The sequence below is a fragment of the Festucalex cinctus genome, chromosome 13 (assembly GCF_051991245.1).
Source record: "Festucalex cinctus isolate MCC-2025b chromosome 13, RoL_Fcin_1.0, whole genome shotgun sequence".
NCBI lineage: Eukaryota > Metazoa > Chordata > Actinopteri > Syngnathiformes > Syngnathidae > Festucalex > Festucalex cinctus.
Window position 1 is genome coordinate 2262411 of NC_135423.1, and position 19324 is coordinate 2281734.

At 41.1% G+C, this 19324-nt stretch overlaps 3 protein-coding genes across 16 annotated transcripts in view; 2 read left to right on the top strand and 1 right to left on the bottom strand.

Annotated features, from left to right (window-relative positions):
• cdon (cell adhesion associated, oncogene regulated) overlaps positions 1-2553 on the top strand; it is a 41901-nt gene extending 39348 nt beyond the window's left edge. For 5 of the 6 annotated variants that reach the window (XM_077541702.1, XM_077541703.1, XM_077541699.1 and 2 more), the window contains 3 exons: positions 105-184; positions 1435-1727; positions 2021-2553. In XM_077541702.1, the coding sequence (XP_077397828.1) occupies positions 105-184; positions 1435-1727; positions 2021-2166 (519 nt within the window). In that variant the 3' untranslated portion in view covers positions 2167-2553. The remainder of the gene's footprint in view (positions 1-104; positions 185-1434; positions 1728-2020) is intronic. The other variant, XM_077541700.1, reaches the window with a different exon arrangement.
• A 440-nt stretch (positions 2554-2993) lies between these two features.
• Positions 2994-15672, bottom strand: LOC144000437 (V-set and immunoglobulin domain-containing protein 10-like 2). 8 transcript variants are annotated; one of them, XM_077494257.1, is made up of 5 exons: positions 14877-15672; positions 13422-13569; positions 8729-8778; positions 5475-5570; positions 2994-3382 (listed from the first exon to the last, which is right to left on the bottom strand). In XM_077494257.1, exons 2-5 carry the CDS (start codon positions 13451-13453, stop codon positions 3012-3014), a joined length of 549 nt encoding a protein of 182 aa, XP_077350383.1. In that variant the 5' UTR covers positions 13454-13569; positions 14877-15672; the 3' UTR covers positions 2994-3011. The 8 variants fall into 8 exon arrangements, with proteins under 8 accessions (XP_077350383.1, XP_077350388.1, XP_077350384.1 ...); XM_077494262.1 differs by lacking the exon at positions 5475-5570; XM_077494258.1 differs by lacking the exon at positions 14877-15672 and having other exon boundaries at positions 13422-13594.
• The window catches only part of bcl9l (bcl9 like), a 29537-nt gene continuing 16225 nt past the window's right edge, over positions 6013-19324 (top strand). Inside the window, exons 1-2 of one of the 2 annotated variants that reach the window (XM_077494254.1) lie at positions 6013-6096; positions 13458-13597. The gene's annotated coding sequence lies outside the window, so the exon portion shown is untranslated. Of the gene's footprint in view, positions 6097-13457; positions 13598-14797; positions 15232-19324 lie in introns of those variants that run through there. The other variant, XM_077494253.1, reaches the window with a different exon arrangement.

Sequence of the window (19324 nt, forward strand, 5' to 3'; positions counted from 1 at the left end):
ACACATTATTTTTGCTGACCCTCAAGATTTCCTCACATTAATCTTGGCTAAACAATTTTTTTATTTTTATTTTATTTATTTTATTTTATTTTTTTAATTTATAGGGAGGCGGCATGTACACAGCTCTTCCCCAGTCGGAATCTTCAGAGTGTATGAGCTGTCAGAACCTGTGCAACAATAACAGGTGCGTTTACAGGTGGCGGTGTGAGCATGCAAGAACAAAATTGATGGACATAAGATGTTAATCGATAATGGGAAGAGAACGGAGCCTTGTGGAACACCCTATGTGTACATTGCTGTATTTCAGCTAATTTATATGCGAACATGTCCTGGTTCTCGTTTTCAACTGTTTTTCACATTAAGGGAACGTTTGAGATCCGGCACAAAAGCTGATAAGTGCCATTTTGATAAAAAATAAATAAAGACACAACTACGAACAGATTGCCTATCACATCATAAGAAGCGTTTTCATTCAAAGGCCACTTTTTTATTACCCTCTCGATGACTTTTCCATCAAGTCCATTCGCGGTAGTCTGTTTAGGACTTTGTCACGTAGCGTGTCGTCGGGAGCGAGGCCAGCTGGCCTTTTTTTTTTTTTTATTTTCTTGCACTCCACATTCCCATGTTGCTCCTGTTTATGTGCTCAAGGCTCAGCGGCATCACAGTTTACCCTGTGTGCAACCAGCCAACGCACGGGCCGCACTAATTAACCTCCTGTTTATTTATGTACACGGGCGGGAAAGAAAACGAGGATCGCGGTCGGGGATCCTTGTTCTGATAGCAGGAAGTGCGGCGAAACCCGATGCTTCTCTTTGAATGGGATTCGGAATATTCTCGCCTTTGTGTTGGCTTTGAGGACTTTTGAAGTGTCGTGCTACGCAAGGACGCTCCTGTGGATTTGAACAAAAACACAGAGGGGCCTATTCACGAAAGGTTTGCGTAAACCGGTAAAAATGGAGCAATCCGGGAGCGCCTAATTCACTAAACACGCGCAGATGGGGGAATCCGTCACTAAGTGCGCTGCCAACCAGATTGTGCGCCGGTGTTATTTGCCCGCATGTAAATGAGGTCATTTGCATACATTTGACGCAAATGAGACTCATTGATGGGCAATGGCAGGGAGGCATTTTACGATCACATGTGTGGTAATTCAGGTGCAAATTTGCTCCAAGCTGTCAGTTTTGTGGGTGTGTTTGCGCCGGTATATGATTCGAGCAATATCCTTCGTGAATAGGTGGCTAACTGGGCGCAAACTGCGGGTGCAGTTGTGGTGCAATATTTGGCGCTATTAGAACGACATTATGGATCCCACTTGAGTTCGAGCCAGTTTTTCTAATCCAGCGCAGTCCATTTGTTAACACAGCACAATTGAATAAAGATTTGAAGTACAGTAAATTGGCATTTGAGTCCACAGCTCTCTGTGCGGCTTTCCAGGTGTTACAACAAGACCAACGGCGTCCTCTCGGGCGGGACGCTTCCCCTCATGCACCGTGTGGCGCCCTGCCAGCAAGACGGTCTGGAGATGGTTCCTCTGAACCGGCCGGCGCCGTCTCCGTGCCGCCACCACCACCGCCGCCCGCCTGCCGGCCCGCGGGGCGAGCGGCGGGCCGACGACCTCGACGACCCGGAGGTCGCGCGCCCGCCCGACGAGCACCGAGAGTCGTCGCCTTCGCAACGCTCGTGTTGTCTCGACGGCGACAACAAAGAATGTCCGGCAGATGACACAGGTGATTCCATCGTTTTTTGTTTTTTTTAAATATTGGTTTCAATAAATAATAGATGAAGTATCGGTCTCCAAAACAAAATAAATAATATTCATATTTATTTAATTAACAAATGATTGCTTGTCACTATTTAATTAATTTATTAATTAATTAATTTCTATTTAATCATTAACACTATTATTAACATATGAAGTCCCTTTACCAAGAATGTGTTTTTTTGTTTTCTTTTGTTATTTTATGTTTAAAATCCTATTAATATGACCAACTCATTGATTGGCTGTTGTTTTCGCGCACAGCAGAGGAGGATCTGGACTGCACGGATCAGGACGATCCGGCGCTGTGCTGGGACAGTCTGGGCCCTCCGGACTCGGACTGTGACGAAAAGCCCGGCTGGATGTCTGGCGGGGGTGAACTGATCCAGGCCAGCCTCCAGGAGGTCTGAGGTCCCTGCGGGTGGCAGTTCGTTGGAGGGGCGGAGCTGCTGTGGCAATGTCACAAAGAGGACCTGAGAGAGGACAGTCAGAGGACCTGAAAGAAGACAGTCAGAGGACCGAAGAGAGGACTTTTGTCTGACACGGATGTCAAACTGTTGCGGAGACTGAGACGGAACTCCTAAAGACTCCCTAGATGACTTATTTATTTTTTCTAGTAGTAAACTATTATTTCATATGAATGTATCTGTGTCAAAGAACAAAGTTGTCAGTCTTTTATATTATTTATGCTTTTTTTTTTGTTTTGTTTTGCCTGAGAACCGTTTTGTGTTTTGGAGATTTGGCGACTTGTAAAGTTTTGTAATAATATAAAGAGAAGATAAGGAAGAGTAAGTCAATACACTGTCAGCCTTACTTCCTTTCTCATATTTAATAGCACGGCGGTGTGTGCGTGTGTGAATTGATTAATGAGTGAATTCATTAGTTCGTGTTTGTAAACAGGTGAGTAAGTCATTTGGAAGATTGAGAGACGTAAAACGGCTTGTGACTGAGTGAATTGGTTCGACTTGGCTCACAAGTTAGGACATTAAGAGATTTGTTAACGAGGTGGCGAGTTAGTTGGTTATTGAGTTAGTGAGTCATTGTGTAAGTCGGCGTTGTTGGCGAAGGAGTGATTAATTTACTTTGTAAGGTCGTGAGTTAGTTGGTGAGTGAGTTCGAGTAGAGTGTGAATGAGTTAATGAATCAGTCTAGTGAGAGCATTATACAGGGAGTGAGTGAGTGAGTTACTTAGTCAGAGAGCGAATGACACTTGAGTAACTTCTGTGATTTTATTTGCACGAGTGCGACATCATCGTCAGTCATCCTCCATGTCCAGCCTGGTGGAGTAGAAGATCAACCTGCGCCGGTGGCCCGCGCGGTACAACGCCTGGCAGGTGTACGTGCCCTCCGCTTCCTGCTGCACGTCCTCGACCACCAGGGAGGAGGAGTTGGCGGGCACGTGCACGCGAAGCGCGCCGTCCGGCTGAGGCTGCAGCACGGCACCGCCACCGTAGTCGCACGCCAGAGCCACGCTGCTGTCCGAGCCGCTTCTCGTGAAGCCCCAGATGAAGACGGACGGAGGGTCGTCGTCGCCGCCGCCGCAGTCCAAGCGGACCGAACGCCCCGAGGGCGCCGTCACGTTGAAGGCCACGTACGTCACCTCCTCGGGGTCGAAGGGATCCAGAGCTAAGGGTGGAACAACACTGTTGGTTAGTGAGCAAGTGATCGAGTGAGAATTTGTGTTGTGGTTGACTTGCTTAGTGAGTGAGAGTTAGTGTGTGACTAAATTGATTGGTTTTTTAGTGATTGAGATTTTGTTTATGTTTGACTAAGTTGGTCGGTTGTGAGTGAGCAAGTTAGTGAGTGAGTGAAAGTTAGAGTGAGTGAGTGAGTTTATGGGTGACTACTAGTCAGTGAGGTTTTGTTTGTGGGTGACTAAGTTGGTTGATTATTGAGCGAGTAAATGAGTGAGAGTTAGTTTGTGGTTGGCTAAGTCAGTTGGTTATTGATTGTTATTGATTGATATTGACTGACTAAGTTAGTGGGTGATTAAGTTGGTTGGTGATTGAGTGAGAGGTGGAGAGTTAGTTGGTGGGTGACTAAGTTGATTGGTTATTCGGCGTGTCCATAAGATGTAGTTGGTGAGTGAGTGAGTGAGTGAGAGAGAGGTGGGTGACTAATTTGGTTGGTTAGTAGAGTCAGTGGGTGAGTGAGTTAGTTTATAAGTTAAGAGTTCGTTAGCCGAAGAAGTGGTAAGTTAGTTGTTTGAGTGACAGCATTAGTGAATGAGTGTGTTAGGTCAAGTTTGTGAGTCATTTTTTTTCTAATCAAATAAAAAGCAAGCCATTTATTCATTTGTAAGGATAATGTTACACGATGAGTTTAAATTTGAATATTGAGCTTTTTGGGATCATTCACTTGGAAACTATGAATACATTATATAGGCAATTATCAACAATTTGTGGATAAATGCGGTTTTCTGTTTTTGTTGTTTTAAATTTGCAACAAGGCTCAGTCTCTATTATTGTCTCCAGGTATTGCATTGACATGCTGGGATGGATTATTTCTCTCTTTGGCATTCTGGCTCGGTGACAATGTTCACATGCAATTTCTGAGAACATGAGTTGAGTCACATGTTAATAAGTATCTTGGCTAAGAGACCTCACAGTTTGCCCGGAATGTGCCAGTTCGTCTGCCTCGGGCCTGTTGGATGCGTCCCGCTTGATCGCCTTGGAGGATGTTCATCATTTCGACAAAAAGGTGCGCCGGGTCGCTGTAAAGTCGCTCGAGCGCTCACCTTGGAGTGGAAGAAGCCGAATCCAGGTGGCCAGCAGGCAGATGAGACGAAACATCCGGAACATGCTGTCACAGCGTGGTCACAATTTCTCCCTACCGCTGATTCTTTCTCGGACGTGTTTGAGCCGCCTGCTAAAATATTGAGTAGCACTGCAGGCCGTCGCCGTACTTCATGTTTTATTCAAGCAACTGCTGCATGTTGCGTTGTCATGAGAGAACACCAACTGACGCGTTCATGGACTTTGTTTTTCACTCTACAGTATGTAGCTGGGCTGCAACCGCGGTGTGAAGACGAGCGAGCGCGACCATCAGCCTTCAAGTCGCTCCAGGCTGAAAACATGCGAGCAGCCCGTTAAAAGTTGCTCTCATGGAGGCGAGCCCAGAAACAAGAGAAGGCTCTAATTAGTCAGCACTCACAGTTTGACTTGCTCGAGGCCAGGGGAGCCACCGCTCACTATTTATAGACAAACATCTTGTAAACCTTATTGATGATACGACGCAAACGTGTTGTTGGCCTGCTGCACAAACAACACACACCATACAGTTTGTTACTTTGTTGGTTAGTGAGTTTTAAGTTGATTTAGTTCACAAGTTCTTCTTTTATACACTTGTTTTGGGAGCCAATCATCTTTGCATGACGCCTTTGTGACTCAGTGAACTTCATACTGAGTCTTAGAAGCAGAAGGTACAACACGCTAACTAAAAGTTAAGCATGTTAATAAACTGTGATTTAATCTAATACCTGTACAGTTAATCACTATTATTACAGATTTTTTTTTTTTTTTTATTGCCATTCATTCCTGTGGGGGATCCAGATTTGGTTACCCAGTATTCGGGAATGGCTAATCTTAAGTGTCAAGTGTGGAAAAGCAGAAAAGGTTGAGGATACCACCCCTACGACAAAGCTTTGTACCCCGAAAGGCACAATGACTAATAAAAGTGCATCTTAATGTGTGGTCCCTGTAATGGGGCAAAAGCTTACCAGCTGCAAGCAGCATGCCACTTAAAGCACAAGCAGTGCGGCTTGGTTGGGAAAAGGAGGTAAGGACGGGGGAAGTGTGTGGGTGAGCAGGCCACACTAAAACAGAAGGATGTCAACATCAGGACACTTTACATCGGTGGTTCTCAAAACGGAGCTGTAAAATAAAAAATAAAATAAAAAAAAATATGTAATTCATTTTTTTTTTTTTTAAGTGCAGAGTCAGACAATAAAACCTACTTTTTTTCTACATTTGCTTTGGACTCAAAAATCGTATATGCAGTGTTGGGAACGTTCCTTAAAAAAAAAAAAAAAAAAGTAAATAGTTTCTTACTTTTTTCAGCAAGCAATGAGTAACTGAGTTAGTAACCGAATTACTAAATAATAAAAGTAACTTGCTACCAGGCAAAATAACTCTTTTATAATTATTGTATTTTATAAAATCATAGCGTAGACACATAATTAAAAATAATAAGATCAAAAGAAACAATTTTTGCGTCATTTCTTCTTCTTTCGCTTCTTCTTCTTCTACTACTACTACCGCCACAACAGCACAGTAAGTTGCTAATGCTAATATTGGTCGTTTTTCACTGATTTTTCACGGAGGATAAAGAAACATATACCTGTGAGTATTTGTTTTGTTATCTGTCTAAATGTGTTATTCCAACATTTATGTTCAAATATCCGTTGCTAAAGAGTTTTAAATCCGTGACCGTCGATGCTAAATGTTAGCACGTCAATGGCATTCCCATTATGTGTTAGCATTAAGCTAGCCGGGGGCTTTCTGAACGTAATGTGGTTTGCTTATATGAAACGTGTAAAGGCAAAAGGCCTGTGTCTTATGTTTAGTTTGACACTGACAGTAAACTTCATCTGGGAATGGCATTAACCAACACGAGGCCTCTTATTTTGAAGTAAGTCTATACAGCGTTCGTATCTCAAGTTTGGTTGGCAAAAAAAAAAAAACATCTCAAAGATGTCTGTCTCATGAAAAACGTATAATTGTCACGTGTGAATAGCGAAAATCCGCGTATAATTGACTATACATACATTGATATAAAATAATCATTTGTTTGAGAGAAGCCGGAGTAGCCGCAGAACCTACACGAGCACAGGGAGAGTTGAGATTAAAACCCCGAAACCTCAAATCTGTGACGCACCACCCTCACCCAACGTGCTGCCCCAATCTAAAGTTGAAAGTGAATTGGTTTTCCCTGAATTACACTGAATACAATAAGTAGTTTGATTGTAGTTCCAGGCAATATTTGTTCATTAAAATCAGTTTCATGTGTTCCGTATGACGCTGCCAAAACGAGCCATCGTGTTGCATTTTATTTGCACGCTTGAGGACTTGCTGTATCGAATTTGTCTAATGAAGACGTCAGCGTGAAAGTCAAGCATGAACGTCAGAAATGGAGAAGGAACAACAGACGTATTGTTTCGTATTGTCTGAATGCAAATGAATCATCAGTCCCTCTGGCTCATTTATTATTTTATGTCAACAGTTGAAATAAGTTCCAGATGAGAATTAACTGGGTTTGTTTGCATGAAGTCAACACAAACAAGCAAATGCTTTTCTTTGGCATGAAGGGAGTTTTGGCTCTTGAGCGTCTGACGCACGACCAATTACAAGTCTCTAAATCATCCGCAATTCATTTGATCAAAGTCTTATCTCTTATTTATAGCCAATAAGAATTTGGAAAATGCTATTGGGGTTTATTTATGTCGTTCATTGGTCTTTACGCATCAGGGTAAAATGTCATCATGACATTTTATTTCCGATCAGTGCCCTTTGATTGCAAAAGCTTTCTGACTCACTTACCCGTGAACTAACTCAGGTGAACTACCCAACTACCCATGAACTAACTCACAACAAGTTTATTTTGTCGCACGCCGTTGCCATAGCGATGCAGTTTGCCAAGTAAAATGCTGCGTTTTTTTTTTTTAAGTCTAAACGTGTGAAAACTCATTAAACACACATGAACGTGAATATTTTAGAGATTTCTTGTGCAATTTGCAATAATTGGCTCAATAGCGCCCTCTAAACATTTTTATGAACCTTTTCTGATTGTATGATTCAGCTAGATTTGTGAAAATTAGGAGAGATACTTATCAGCCAAAGACTTACAAAAAAAGTATTCTGTAGCCATATGCTAAACCAAACAGGAAGTCCACCATTTTGATTTATTTTGGCATTTGTAGCGATTTTGGGGGGCCTTTTTATAGGGGTCATATTTTTACAAAATCCTTCTACAAAACGTATCCAATCGTTTTCAACCTTGGCGTGTTTCATCTTAAGATGATAAAGATGAAAAGTTATCAGAATGTTTTTATTTTGTCGGATTTCTTTGCTGTAGCAATGCATTGTTTGCAAAGGAAAATGCTTTTTTTTTTTTGAGAGTCTAAACATGAGCGAAAACTCAAAAAACTTTGCACACACATCAGACCTGTCACGGACATAAATATTTTCGAGATTTGAGAGTACCCCAACGTGGCCCGGGTTGTGAGGGCCCTTTTTAGCTGCTCGCAGCTCCAGTTGCAAATTGTTTTTGCGAACAACCAAGTTACGGCTCGTCCGGGGACCGCGGTTTGAGAAGCACGCCGAAGCACGCCTTTTAGCGCTTTATGATCCTTGCCGGTCAAAATAAATGTTTTTTTTGTTCCTTCTCTCATAAAAAAGTGATGAATAGAAGCCAGTTGTCTTGCTCCAGTCGGGCTCGAGAGGTTTCTCTCGTATTTGAGTATGTTGCAACGCGGAGATGTGATGTTTCCCACACGGGCGTGAACGCCGGACATTTTTGTATTTTTCTGCGTTGAGCGAACCATAAAGATGACAAATATTTGGCATTTTGTAGCAGCCTATTCTGAGCCAGTGGGTGTAAACATGAAAAATAAGTCACACTACTATAGTGAGTTAGTGATTGCGTCGTAGATACCCCAACAATTTCTGCCTAGCAACAAACGACTCGAGCAACTTGTGACTTAGGGGGGAAGAAAAAAAAATAAATAAAAAAATCATGTGACTTATGTTGATTTACGTTGCGGCATCTGCTAGAGACATGGTGATTTATTTCACTTGTGAACTTTTAGGATTGAATGGCAAACATTTTTGGTTGTTTGTTGCTATTGGAAGAGAATATGAAACAATAATAAAAAAAAAAAAAAAATATATATATATATATATATATATATATATATATATATATATATATATATTTATTTATTTATTTATTTTTTTTCTTCCCCGGAAAACTAACTTGAACTCTTGAGTTGAGGTGTCGGCATCTGGAAGCAGTAGAAATCTTGTCTGGAAGATAAAGTAAAGAAGATATGAATGCCAATGTCCAGTCTGGGATCAATTACGCAGAAACCGAGGGGGAGGGAGTAGATAGTATATCTTCATGTAGATACTCACGCACACGCACACAAATACGCTCAACAAACATTTTGGTATGTGTGTTTGTGTCTGCGTGTACGTGGTTTTTGTATGGCCCCGCCTTCAGCGCCTCCCTTCCCTCCCTCCTCGGCCATTTAACGAGAAGCTTGTGGCAGCTCCAGATGTGGACGGCCGCCGCCCACTGGCGCCCGCTGCCAAAGCTGCCGGCTCACGGGGGCCACGCGTTGGATCAATAGCGAGCGAACGAGTGAGTGAGTTAGTTAGTTCGCTCCACAGTCAGTCAGTGAGTGATATTGAGAGATTTGGGTTTGTGAGTAGGGGTGGGAACCTCTGAGTTCCTCACGATGTGATATACATATGCGATACGAGGCTCACGATTAACGATTACCTCACGATATGACGATACCGCGATTATCGATATATTGGTCAGATAATAAATTCACGATCATCTACGATAAATCTATATAAATAATAAATAAAATAAAATAATCAATAAATTAATAATAAAAATACGCAAATAAAAATAAAAAATAATAAAAAAATATAACAATATAAATAATAATAATACATATACACACACATATATAATAAAAATAAATCAATTCAATATCAATAAATAATGAATAAAAAACAATATAATAAAAATAATATCAATATAAATATAATATGAATAAATACATAATATATAATGTATATAAAAATGATAATATAATAATAATAATAATAAAACTAGGCTCTATTTCGCCTGAAGACTTCCATCCATTTCCTCGCCAGTCTTTTGAGGCACTCCCCCTAGTGGCCCGCCAAGTAATTGCTCAATAAGTCATGAACAATCGTGCCGTTACAGTGGCTGAATATTAACTGCAAATATCGCGATACTTGCGCAGACGTATCGATAATCTATCGGGAGACAAAGTATCGCAATCTCGTCACACTCCTATAAGTGAGTGAATTAAATAGTTGTGAATTGATGAGATAAGACTTGGTTAACGATGTAGTTAATGAGTTAGTTAAGTGAGCCAGTTAGACTTTTATTGAATTAGTTTGCGTGTTTGTTTCTGAGTGACTGACTGAGTGAGTTAGTGGGCCATTTGCTGTGTGTTTTTTTTTTTTTCTAATTAGTTTTTGAACTGATGTTGAATGGTTTGAATAACTGCATGAGTACAAACACTTAGTTAATGAGATGGTTAATGAGTATGTTGGCCAGGTACTATTTTATTTTTTTTTTGTGATTAGTTTGCGAGTGAGTGAGTGAGAGTGAAGGAATGAGAGAGTGAATGAAGGAGCGCGTTAGTGTCAGTTACATAATGTATTATGGATTAGATGTGTTTTTATTTGTTAATTAAGTTTCACTGGCTTAAGTGAGTTATTTAGGCAGCAGGAAATAAACGTAGAGGTGCTCAAGCTTTTCTGATCCCTGTGAAAGACTTTTTGAGTTCTTTCAAACGAGCTTTCTGCTTGCCGCCAAACGAAAATATCACAAAAAGCAAACATTTTGAAATGATGATCTCGTCTCAATTTACTTCCAGCTTGGTGATGTGTGCTGAAGTCCAATTTGCACATTTTTACAAGCGTTTTTACGGCAACATCTGCACACCAACCTCTCAGCAGTGCATTGTGGGATGCGTAAGACGGAGGAAAGAAGGGGCGTGTCATTGAATGAAAATGAATTTGCCAAAACAGGCTGTGAGAAAATCTAAATATCCAATCATAAAATGTGTTCAAGGCTAGAGCTGTCAAAATGAATCGATTAATTGACACGTAATCGATTATCAAATTCATCGACAACTATTTTAATAATCAAGTAATCATTCGGAGCCATTTTTTTAATTTAAAATTGTCCAAATCCTCAGATTTATGCATACCAACAGTAATTGTTCACTGATTTCTGTAGTCCTTCATAAAAGAAGACCGATTATCTTCCGTGTTTAATCAAAATAACATTTTCAAACATCTCTTTTTACTTTGGAAAACAATGAATGAACTGGCAACATTGTACAACATCAATCCCACTTTTATTAATCACTATACAAACGCAAATTACGAAATAAACAGCAATCACTGGTTAATTAATCAACAGTAATCGGAGGAAAAATATGCTTTTGTAAATCACTTTAATTCAAAATTCACATGAATCCAGTAGTCTATTAAACAATTGAATAATCAATAGATTAATTGGTTAGTGACAGCACAATTCAAGTCACTTTTTTTTTTTTTTTTAAATCTCTGTCAGACAATTTAAAAAGTTACTCATATTATATTATTTGATCGTTATGATGAGAAATCAGTCACCAGCATTTGCGTTACTAGTTATAGGTGTAACCAACATGAAAACCAGACAGCTGACAAGCAGTTGTGGAGCTGAAAACTTGATCAAGAGCCGCCACCTGTGCTGTCCTATGCTGCAAAAAGAAGAAGAAGAAGAAGAAGAAGAAAGGAGTTCTGCTGCCATCTAGTGGCCACTGCCATTTTCCTCAGCACAACTTGTGGACACTGCGTAGTCTTTTTTTTTTTTTTTTTTTGTGGTCTCTTTGATTTTTTCCCCCCTCCAATTTATGGAGCAAGGGAGTGTGTGTTTTGGAGAGTATCCGTGTATATGTGCATGTGTGCAAATGTGCGTTTACCTCAGTTTTATTGTGCGAGGTAAATTAGCTCGTCTCTATTACAAAAGTTAATCACGACATTTGGCGTGTACAAAATAACGTCTGTGTCGTTTGGAATAGTGTGAAAATGGCAAGCTTAAAATTATGCAGAACGTAGAAAGCAGCAGAGACGATTTTGCAGGTAAAGTGGCCCCACACACAAAAGCAAATGGAAGGGCAGCGCGTGTCACCATGGAAACTATCAGCTTCTCCTTCTTCACCGTCGTCGTCATCTTTTTACTGAGACACTTGAACATTCTTACAGACTGAGAGCACAACAAAAACAAACCTCTCTTCGCGTACTGTAATATACTTTTTTAAAAAACGTGTTCGTCGTTGAAATTCAAAGAGTCCGTATTAACGCGTTTCATGATGGAAGACTGGGACTTGTTTTCATGTCTATCTCATAATATTGCACATTAAAGTTGAATACAAATTGTACCTAAATAAAAATAAATAGTTCTAAAAGATGAAATGCAAATGTGTTGTACTTAGAGTTATATATACAACAGAACAGTACTTGCTGTGTACCCCCTTTTCGAGCCTAAAGTTAGTTGGGATAGACTCCTGCTCACTATAGACCCTTCCAGCTTACATCACCGCTTAACTCCCACTGCGCCTCCTGGAGGGCAAACATCCCATAACAAATGAATGTAGAGAGCTTGATTTTCAGCGAGCGTTTTCATTAAAAGGTGGGAAATATGTCAAGTGTCACAAAAAACGTCCTACATTACTGCGACTCATTGAAACCAGTCGTTTGGAGCCGCTAGCTACAAAAAAATGGAGTTTGGTGGAGGGAAAAGTGGAAGTGGAAGCTTAAGGTATGTCGTTTTTGCTTGAAACTGTTGTGTGATGAAGGGTTGGATCCCAAGGCGCAGACACAAATTAGGTTTTATCTATTTATTCACATCGAGAAGCAGAAACTAAGAGAGCGGTACACAGAAACAGTTGGACAGTCATCCGTCAAACCACACACAATTCTCAGACTGCACCCACAGACAGTGAATTGTAAAGGACTAAAGAACGACATCACGTAGGTCCAGACATCACCTAAAGCAGGGGTGTCAAACATACGGCCCGCGGGCCGGATCAGGCCCGCAAAGGGGTTTAATCCGGCCCACCGTGCTCGTCTTTTACTCCTCACTGTCTTCCGCCTGGTTTAGAATCGCAGCCGAAAGAACGATCTCGTCTCTGTTTGAGCTATTAGAGCATCCGTCGTCCGCGCATAAGTTCACCATCGCATTGGTCGCTGATTTATGAACCGATTTTCTAGCTCACACTGATTGTTTTCTAATTACATTGACGGCCTGCCCTCCACCGCAAGGGACTTCAACGTGACGTCACACTGGAAGGGTCTATACACGATAACTCGCACTACATATTTGATGAAATGACGAAAGGAGCGGATCCGGATACTATTTTGTGTACGTACGTCGCGTTTTGTTTCAATGAACTTCCGCCCGAGTGGACGCAGCTCTGCGTTTATTTCCTGCAGTGACATTCTTGTTTGCCTCCTCTCATCCCTGCCAGTTTCCATGACAACACCACTTCACTCTCTCATCCTCTGCTGCCATGCATTCTCCTGACCTTCCATCGCTCTTTTCATTTTCTTCGCAAAAAAACAAAAACAAAAAAATAGCGGCACCCAATCCTCTTCTCATTCCGCGACTCTAATTGGTGCTCGCCGCATACCGGCGGGAAAAATGATGGATGCGCATCAAGTGGATGACATGTTTACGATGACAAACAAATCTTGCCTGCAGGCCATCTTCATCCCCCTGCTGAGGGACGTAATGATGCCTCACAACAATCCTGTCTGTCTGTCTGTCTGTCTGTCTGTCTGTCTATCTATTTTCTTAACTCATATTTTTCATATAAAAAGGAAATATGTGAGCACAAAACACGACTGACCTGATGCATTGTCCCCACTTGGTCTTCCTCATTCAGAGGTGAGCGCCTTGGCCACCTTCGGGACAGCATAAGACAGACATACGGATCCGCCACGCTGGAGACGCAGCTGGTCTCCCGGCTTCTCGGTGTGGCAGTGAGATTAGCCGTTCTTCGCAGAGGATAAAGATAATATAACCGTGAGTATTGTTATAAGGTCTGTCTACGTGTTCCCCCCACTGTTTGCATTCAGATATCCCACGTTTACATAGATGCTAACTGTTAGCATGTGCGCCTAAAGGACTTCCCATTGTATGCTAGCGTAAAAGTAGCGGCGTGCTATGTGGTTGTTTGGAAGACACGACAAACCGGGAAAAAATGGTAAGTCAGCTCGTATCTCAAGGCTAGGTTGAAAAAAAACACACAAAAAAAACACAAATGCAAGAAATATTTATGTAAACATAAATGTAAAAAAAAACCCAATACTAGTTCAGTACTTGATTTATTTTTTTAATCTTGAATCATTTATGTATTGATTTGACAATATGTTTGCTATTGTGGTTGTGTGCAACTGCATTGCATCACACCAACAGCTGCTTCTGATATTTCGGTTAGCATATTTAGCAGCTCTCAGCGTGATGCAGCGCAGCCCTCCAGAACCGCAATGACAATAATAAACAAACACATTGTGAAATGACTACATGTCTGGGAATGTCAATCAAAAGTGAAAATTATCATCACAACCGTTGCTACATCTTAGATTCGAGGCAAAGTGGTCTTTTATGGCCTACTTGGTCCTATTTTTATATGTAATGGTTCTTTCGTCAATTTGATGAAATATGTTAATTAAAATCCAGCAGAGTAAAACACGACAAAATAAAAATATTATACAATAAATACACAAATTGTTTAATTAATTGCACAATTACATTATCAAAAAGAGGGTGAATATTTAATATTAGATTCAGAACACTTTATCATAAACAAATGAAAATATACAAAGAGATATAAAAGTATGTATATAATGTATTTTTTAAACAAACTATTTTATGGTCATTTTCACATTATTTACTGCAAATAAGGTATGTTTATTTATTTACCTGTGCCAGTGACGTATTGTGACAAGGAACAATTAAAAGCTCTTCCACTAGATGGCAGAAGGCACAATTAACCTGTATATCCACCTGTTGCCACGCAAGCAACAAAATGATAGTTTTAGATTCAACTAAACAGGCCCAGATTACACTTATTAAGTACATTTATGAATAAATTGAAAGCCAATCATAATTATTTAAAAATATTTACTTTCTGTGACATTTATTTATGTTTAGTGTGAGATTTTTCCAAACGTGCATTGACAATAAAGGTTGGAAAACCCCGTTTTTTTTCGTTCTTTTTGACAGTGCGGGTGTACCTAATAAAATGTCCAGCGAGTGTCACTGTGGGAAGTCCACACGGTGACACTAGTCAGTGACTTACGGATGCCCGTGTGGACATTCTCGTGATTGTCAGCTCGTCGATGGCGACTCGTCCTGCTTGGGAGTCATGAACCGCGGCGAGGCGACGCGTCTCCGGATTTCAACCCAAACTTCCAGCCAGACGTGCCGCGCCGCGCTTTGCTAGCTGAGGCTTTGTTGTGGGGCGAGACTCCCGTGGTGTCTCCACTCTTCACCCGCCTCCAGCACTGTACTCCAGCGAGCGGGGTAAGCGGCTGTGGCTGCTACACGCGCCGGCTCAGCGAGCGCTGTCGGCGGCTTCCACCCCCGGGGAATGTCGGCCCCTGACGTCGGCCTCCTCCTCCTCCTCCTCGGGTGTCACACAGCAGCCAGATGGGGTAGAGTACGCCGCATGTTTTTACCTCTAACTGTCACACAGTCTTGTTTTTAGTGAAAACTTTACCATTTTTTGTTAGATTTAATTAAATGTTTGCTGGTGATTTAAATAAAAAAAAAAGTTGAGTTCGCGAGGGCATACGTCAATTAGCATGCTAGCTAAGTTAGCATCTGACGCATCCAGCTCGCCGGAGTGGGCTTCCACGCCACCGGCCAGCGTCCCTCGGAATAAAAAAAAAGCTCCACACTCCCCCCTCGGGCTAAAAGAAGAGGCACTCGGCCGACCTCAGGCGTAGCCCGACGGATGTCGTTCACCCACCCCGTGCTCTCCGTAACCGCTGCTTCGTATTAGCCTGTCGGCTAGGCGGAAGCGGCGGTGAAGCTGCACCGAGTCGTGTGGGGTGACAGGCGGCTGACACTTGCACGCACAGCTGGTGTGGCCATGCGGCGACTTGACATATTAGTCACACTGACATTTAAATGCAAACATTACGTGACATTTTATTCGTTTCACTTTTTCTTTTTTTTTTTTTTCTGGCGGTGCCAACAACTCGTGTTTTGAGGAGAAATCCTCAATACAAAATGTTCCTGCACGCATCCTGGCGAATAAGAACCGGTCTAGTGTGTTTTTGCTTGTCCGGTTCTTGGCTCGTTTTCCCCGCCATGGGTGTGCGTGCGTGATTCGTCGACATTGACCAGCAGCCTGTTGCATGTATGGTTGCCATAACGCTCCTGCTGCTGCTGGGCTTTAAGTGCACGCGCACACAGACTGCGTGTTCTAGCTCCCATATCCCGGCTAGCTATATTTAGCCCACTAACAGAGTTTGCAACTTGATCCGAATTGTCTTGCACAGCTCAGTGGCGGGCAGTGCATTTGGTACTTGGCCTTCAGTGGGGACTTTACCAACTTAATCCACTTCTTAACATCACCACTATCATGTTGCAATCATAGAAACCATCAATAATATAAAAAAAAAATAATAATATAAAAGCACATAACTGTTCTCGAGCTGAACAAGTTCATAATCAATATATGGTTGTTAAAATGACAAAACATTTTTTTATTTTTATTTTTAAAGTTAATAAATTGCATCATAGACACCAGGGATGCAGCTTAGTTACAGCAGGTGTGCATTGCTAGTCAAGGTTGACTATAAACAAGATTGCTTTAGAATTCTGACATCAATGAGGGCCACAGGCCCCGAGGACAAATTTGAAATCTGGTTGGGAGACAGTGCAGCACCGCATATTTGTTGTTTGGCAAATTCAGATTAAAAAAAAAAAAAAAAAAAAAAAAAGTTTATTTGATGAAAAAAAATCACATTTCTGCTGTTATCTGGTACCATCTTGGTGTCAAGGAAGTGCGTTGTTTGTTTGACATAAGTCTGCTACTAAAGATAATTTCCACAGGAAAAAAAAGGCACAATTAGGCGATTATGTGACTAGGAAGCCACAAATCGGCATCAAAACCATGCATATTCATTCAAATTCAACATTTGCAAACTTTGCAATCACAATTTTTGTCTGCGGAAGCCAACACCTATTCGTTCCAAGTGTAGGCAGTTTTTAGTCACTTATTCAGTGACTTGCGGATTTTTGTTTCTTGCAGGGGAATGTTAAACTTGAGCCATGCAGTGTAAATCAAGCCTCGGAATTGCTTAATTGGCCACTGATTTTATATTAATCTATTTGATTGGACCTTGTTTGGCTGCAGTTGTAGAGACAACACCGCGCACATGGAAAATGCAAGTGAGATCACATGAATGGTGAGGGTGGGGGACTCAACTTCCTGTATCTTCTGTCTGCAAATGATTTTGAAAGGAAAAGCTTGTGACATACAGTCAGTTAATCATGATGAAATTAAATCGCATCCGCAGATAGGGGGATGCAAACTTTACTGAACCGAGCAGTGAGCAATCACAGGCCACGATATAAGGAGCACAATGCATCAAATGTGGTCCAATATGAGGGTTGTGTCAAAAATAGCCACTTTCCCTTTTGATTGACACTGAAAGTAGCAAAAGTTGAATTGCGAGCCAATTTTTCGCCAGAGAACATATTGGAAATGGAAGCAGGAACAATCTCCATCATAAAACATTGAACAGGGTCCGATATTAACGGTGGCCCGACGCCCCTGGGCCAGTATGGCACTGTGTTGTCAGGTCACCCACATAACCTACAGAAGACGCTGGCCTGAGTAGGCCAGTACAAATTCCATAAGAATGGCAGTGAACTCGATTCAACTCATTTCACAGTTTGGCCGATAGAGAACAGTTCATGCATGAATGAAAACCCTCCAATGTTGCTGAATTAAAGCGATTCTGCAAAAGAGATTGGGCCGAAATATCTCAGAAAATATGCACACATTTTGGTGATCATTTTCCAAATTAAAAGCAGATGTTTGCAAACATCTTATTTTGATTAACGCGAAGATAAACACTTTCACGGAGGAGTACAGAAATCTGACAATGTTTACTGTTGAGTGAAATTTCAAGTTAATATCGACTTGCTCATCAAAATAGTTCGAAAGTCGACTAGTCGGTCATTTTAATTGAACTGCTGTGTATGTGTTAACCTACAGCGTATTGGGTTGGTTATTTAAGCATGTTTCATAAACTCATTGTGACCGTCTTCCATTTTTCTGTGTGTGGCCATGCGGAAAACATTTAGACATCCCAAAGTAAACAATGTTTGTTTGTTGTAGTCATGCGTTTGTGCGTGTCACTACTGTGAGCTCAAGGAGCAACCACGTGGCAGCCTAACTGGCCTCAGATGACACCGGCAGGTATGGTTAGCACGCCGCTGAGCGCTAATTGGCCACCCGGCGTCCCCTCTCCTCTTGTCCGAAGTTGCGTTCTTCTCATCATTGTTGTTGTGCCGACGCTGCGTTGTGACCATCTCCTCTTCAGTGCCACACGACGCGGTTCGCCGAACGGAAATGAAATTCTCCAGCTGTGGAGGCAAACGGTCGGCTGCTAGCTCATCAAATTAATGGTGGCGATGGGAGTGTGAAGTGCTTATCTATCCTGAAAGCAGACAATTTAAAAACAAATTTCATGAATGTGTCTGTGAAGCTGAGAGAGGGAGTTTTTTTTTTTTTTTTCCCCTATTAGCTCTCGCTCTGTCTATCGATGATGAGGTTGCAGTTTCACATATTCCCTTGCTCTAATTGGCAGCCTTCCAACTTCCAAGCATGCCTGACAAAGGATGTGACCGTTGACCTACAGTGCAAAAAATCAACCGCTACTTCCTTGTTTCGGAACAGAGGCTCGGATGTAACCTGGTACACAATAACGACTTTTTTCAAATAAAAAAAAAAAAACGTGTCAGGAGAGAAAATAATCAAATATTTCCTTTAAAATGCGTACACTCAAGTTCATATTGTAACTAGGGATGTCAAAATTAGTGTGTTAATTTTGAGTGAATTTAAAGTTTCCTTTTACGCAACTAATTTTCATGCGCGATTCATGACAATGAAAATACAAATACATACATAAATACATTCACAATAGCTATAATAAAAAATATTCATTAATAAATAAAAATAAAAATATATAAATGCAATTACGCCATCTAGTGGCTTCTTTCTTTTTTTTTACAGTACTGTACATCTTTTTAATTTTAATTAAATGTTATGAATTACTGTATTATGAAATTACTGTATCAATGACTAAAAGATGCAGCCGATTGTCTATGAACTCATTCACTCCCAGCCATTTTTACTGAAGCAACCCCCTTCACTGTTTTACTGGATTTTGCATGAATTTGCAAGGCCCACATAATATTGTGCTCTATTGCTATAAAAAACATGGACCCTACCAAAAGAAAGATTAGAATCTCTTCTTTCATCAGGAAAACAAAAAGTACATTTCTGTCTGTGTCCGTTTTGCAACAATTAGCATTAGAATATAGCTAAGTTTCATTCTCATTTTCATCATAGCCCTGGTTGATCTGTTGTACTCTGCTGCCACTTGTTGGCCATTTTTGTAATTACTACCATTTCTGCACCCGTTCTCTGCAGTTGAGAGGCTGTATCAAAGCCTTCTGTATGCTCTAGCATTAAAAAACAAACAAACAAACAAACAAAAAACAACA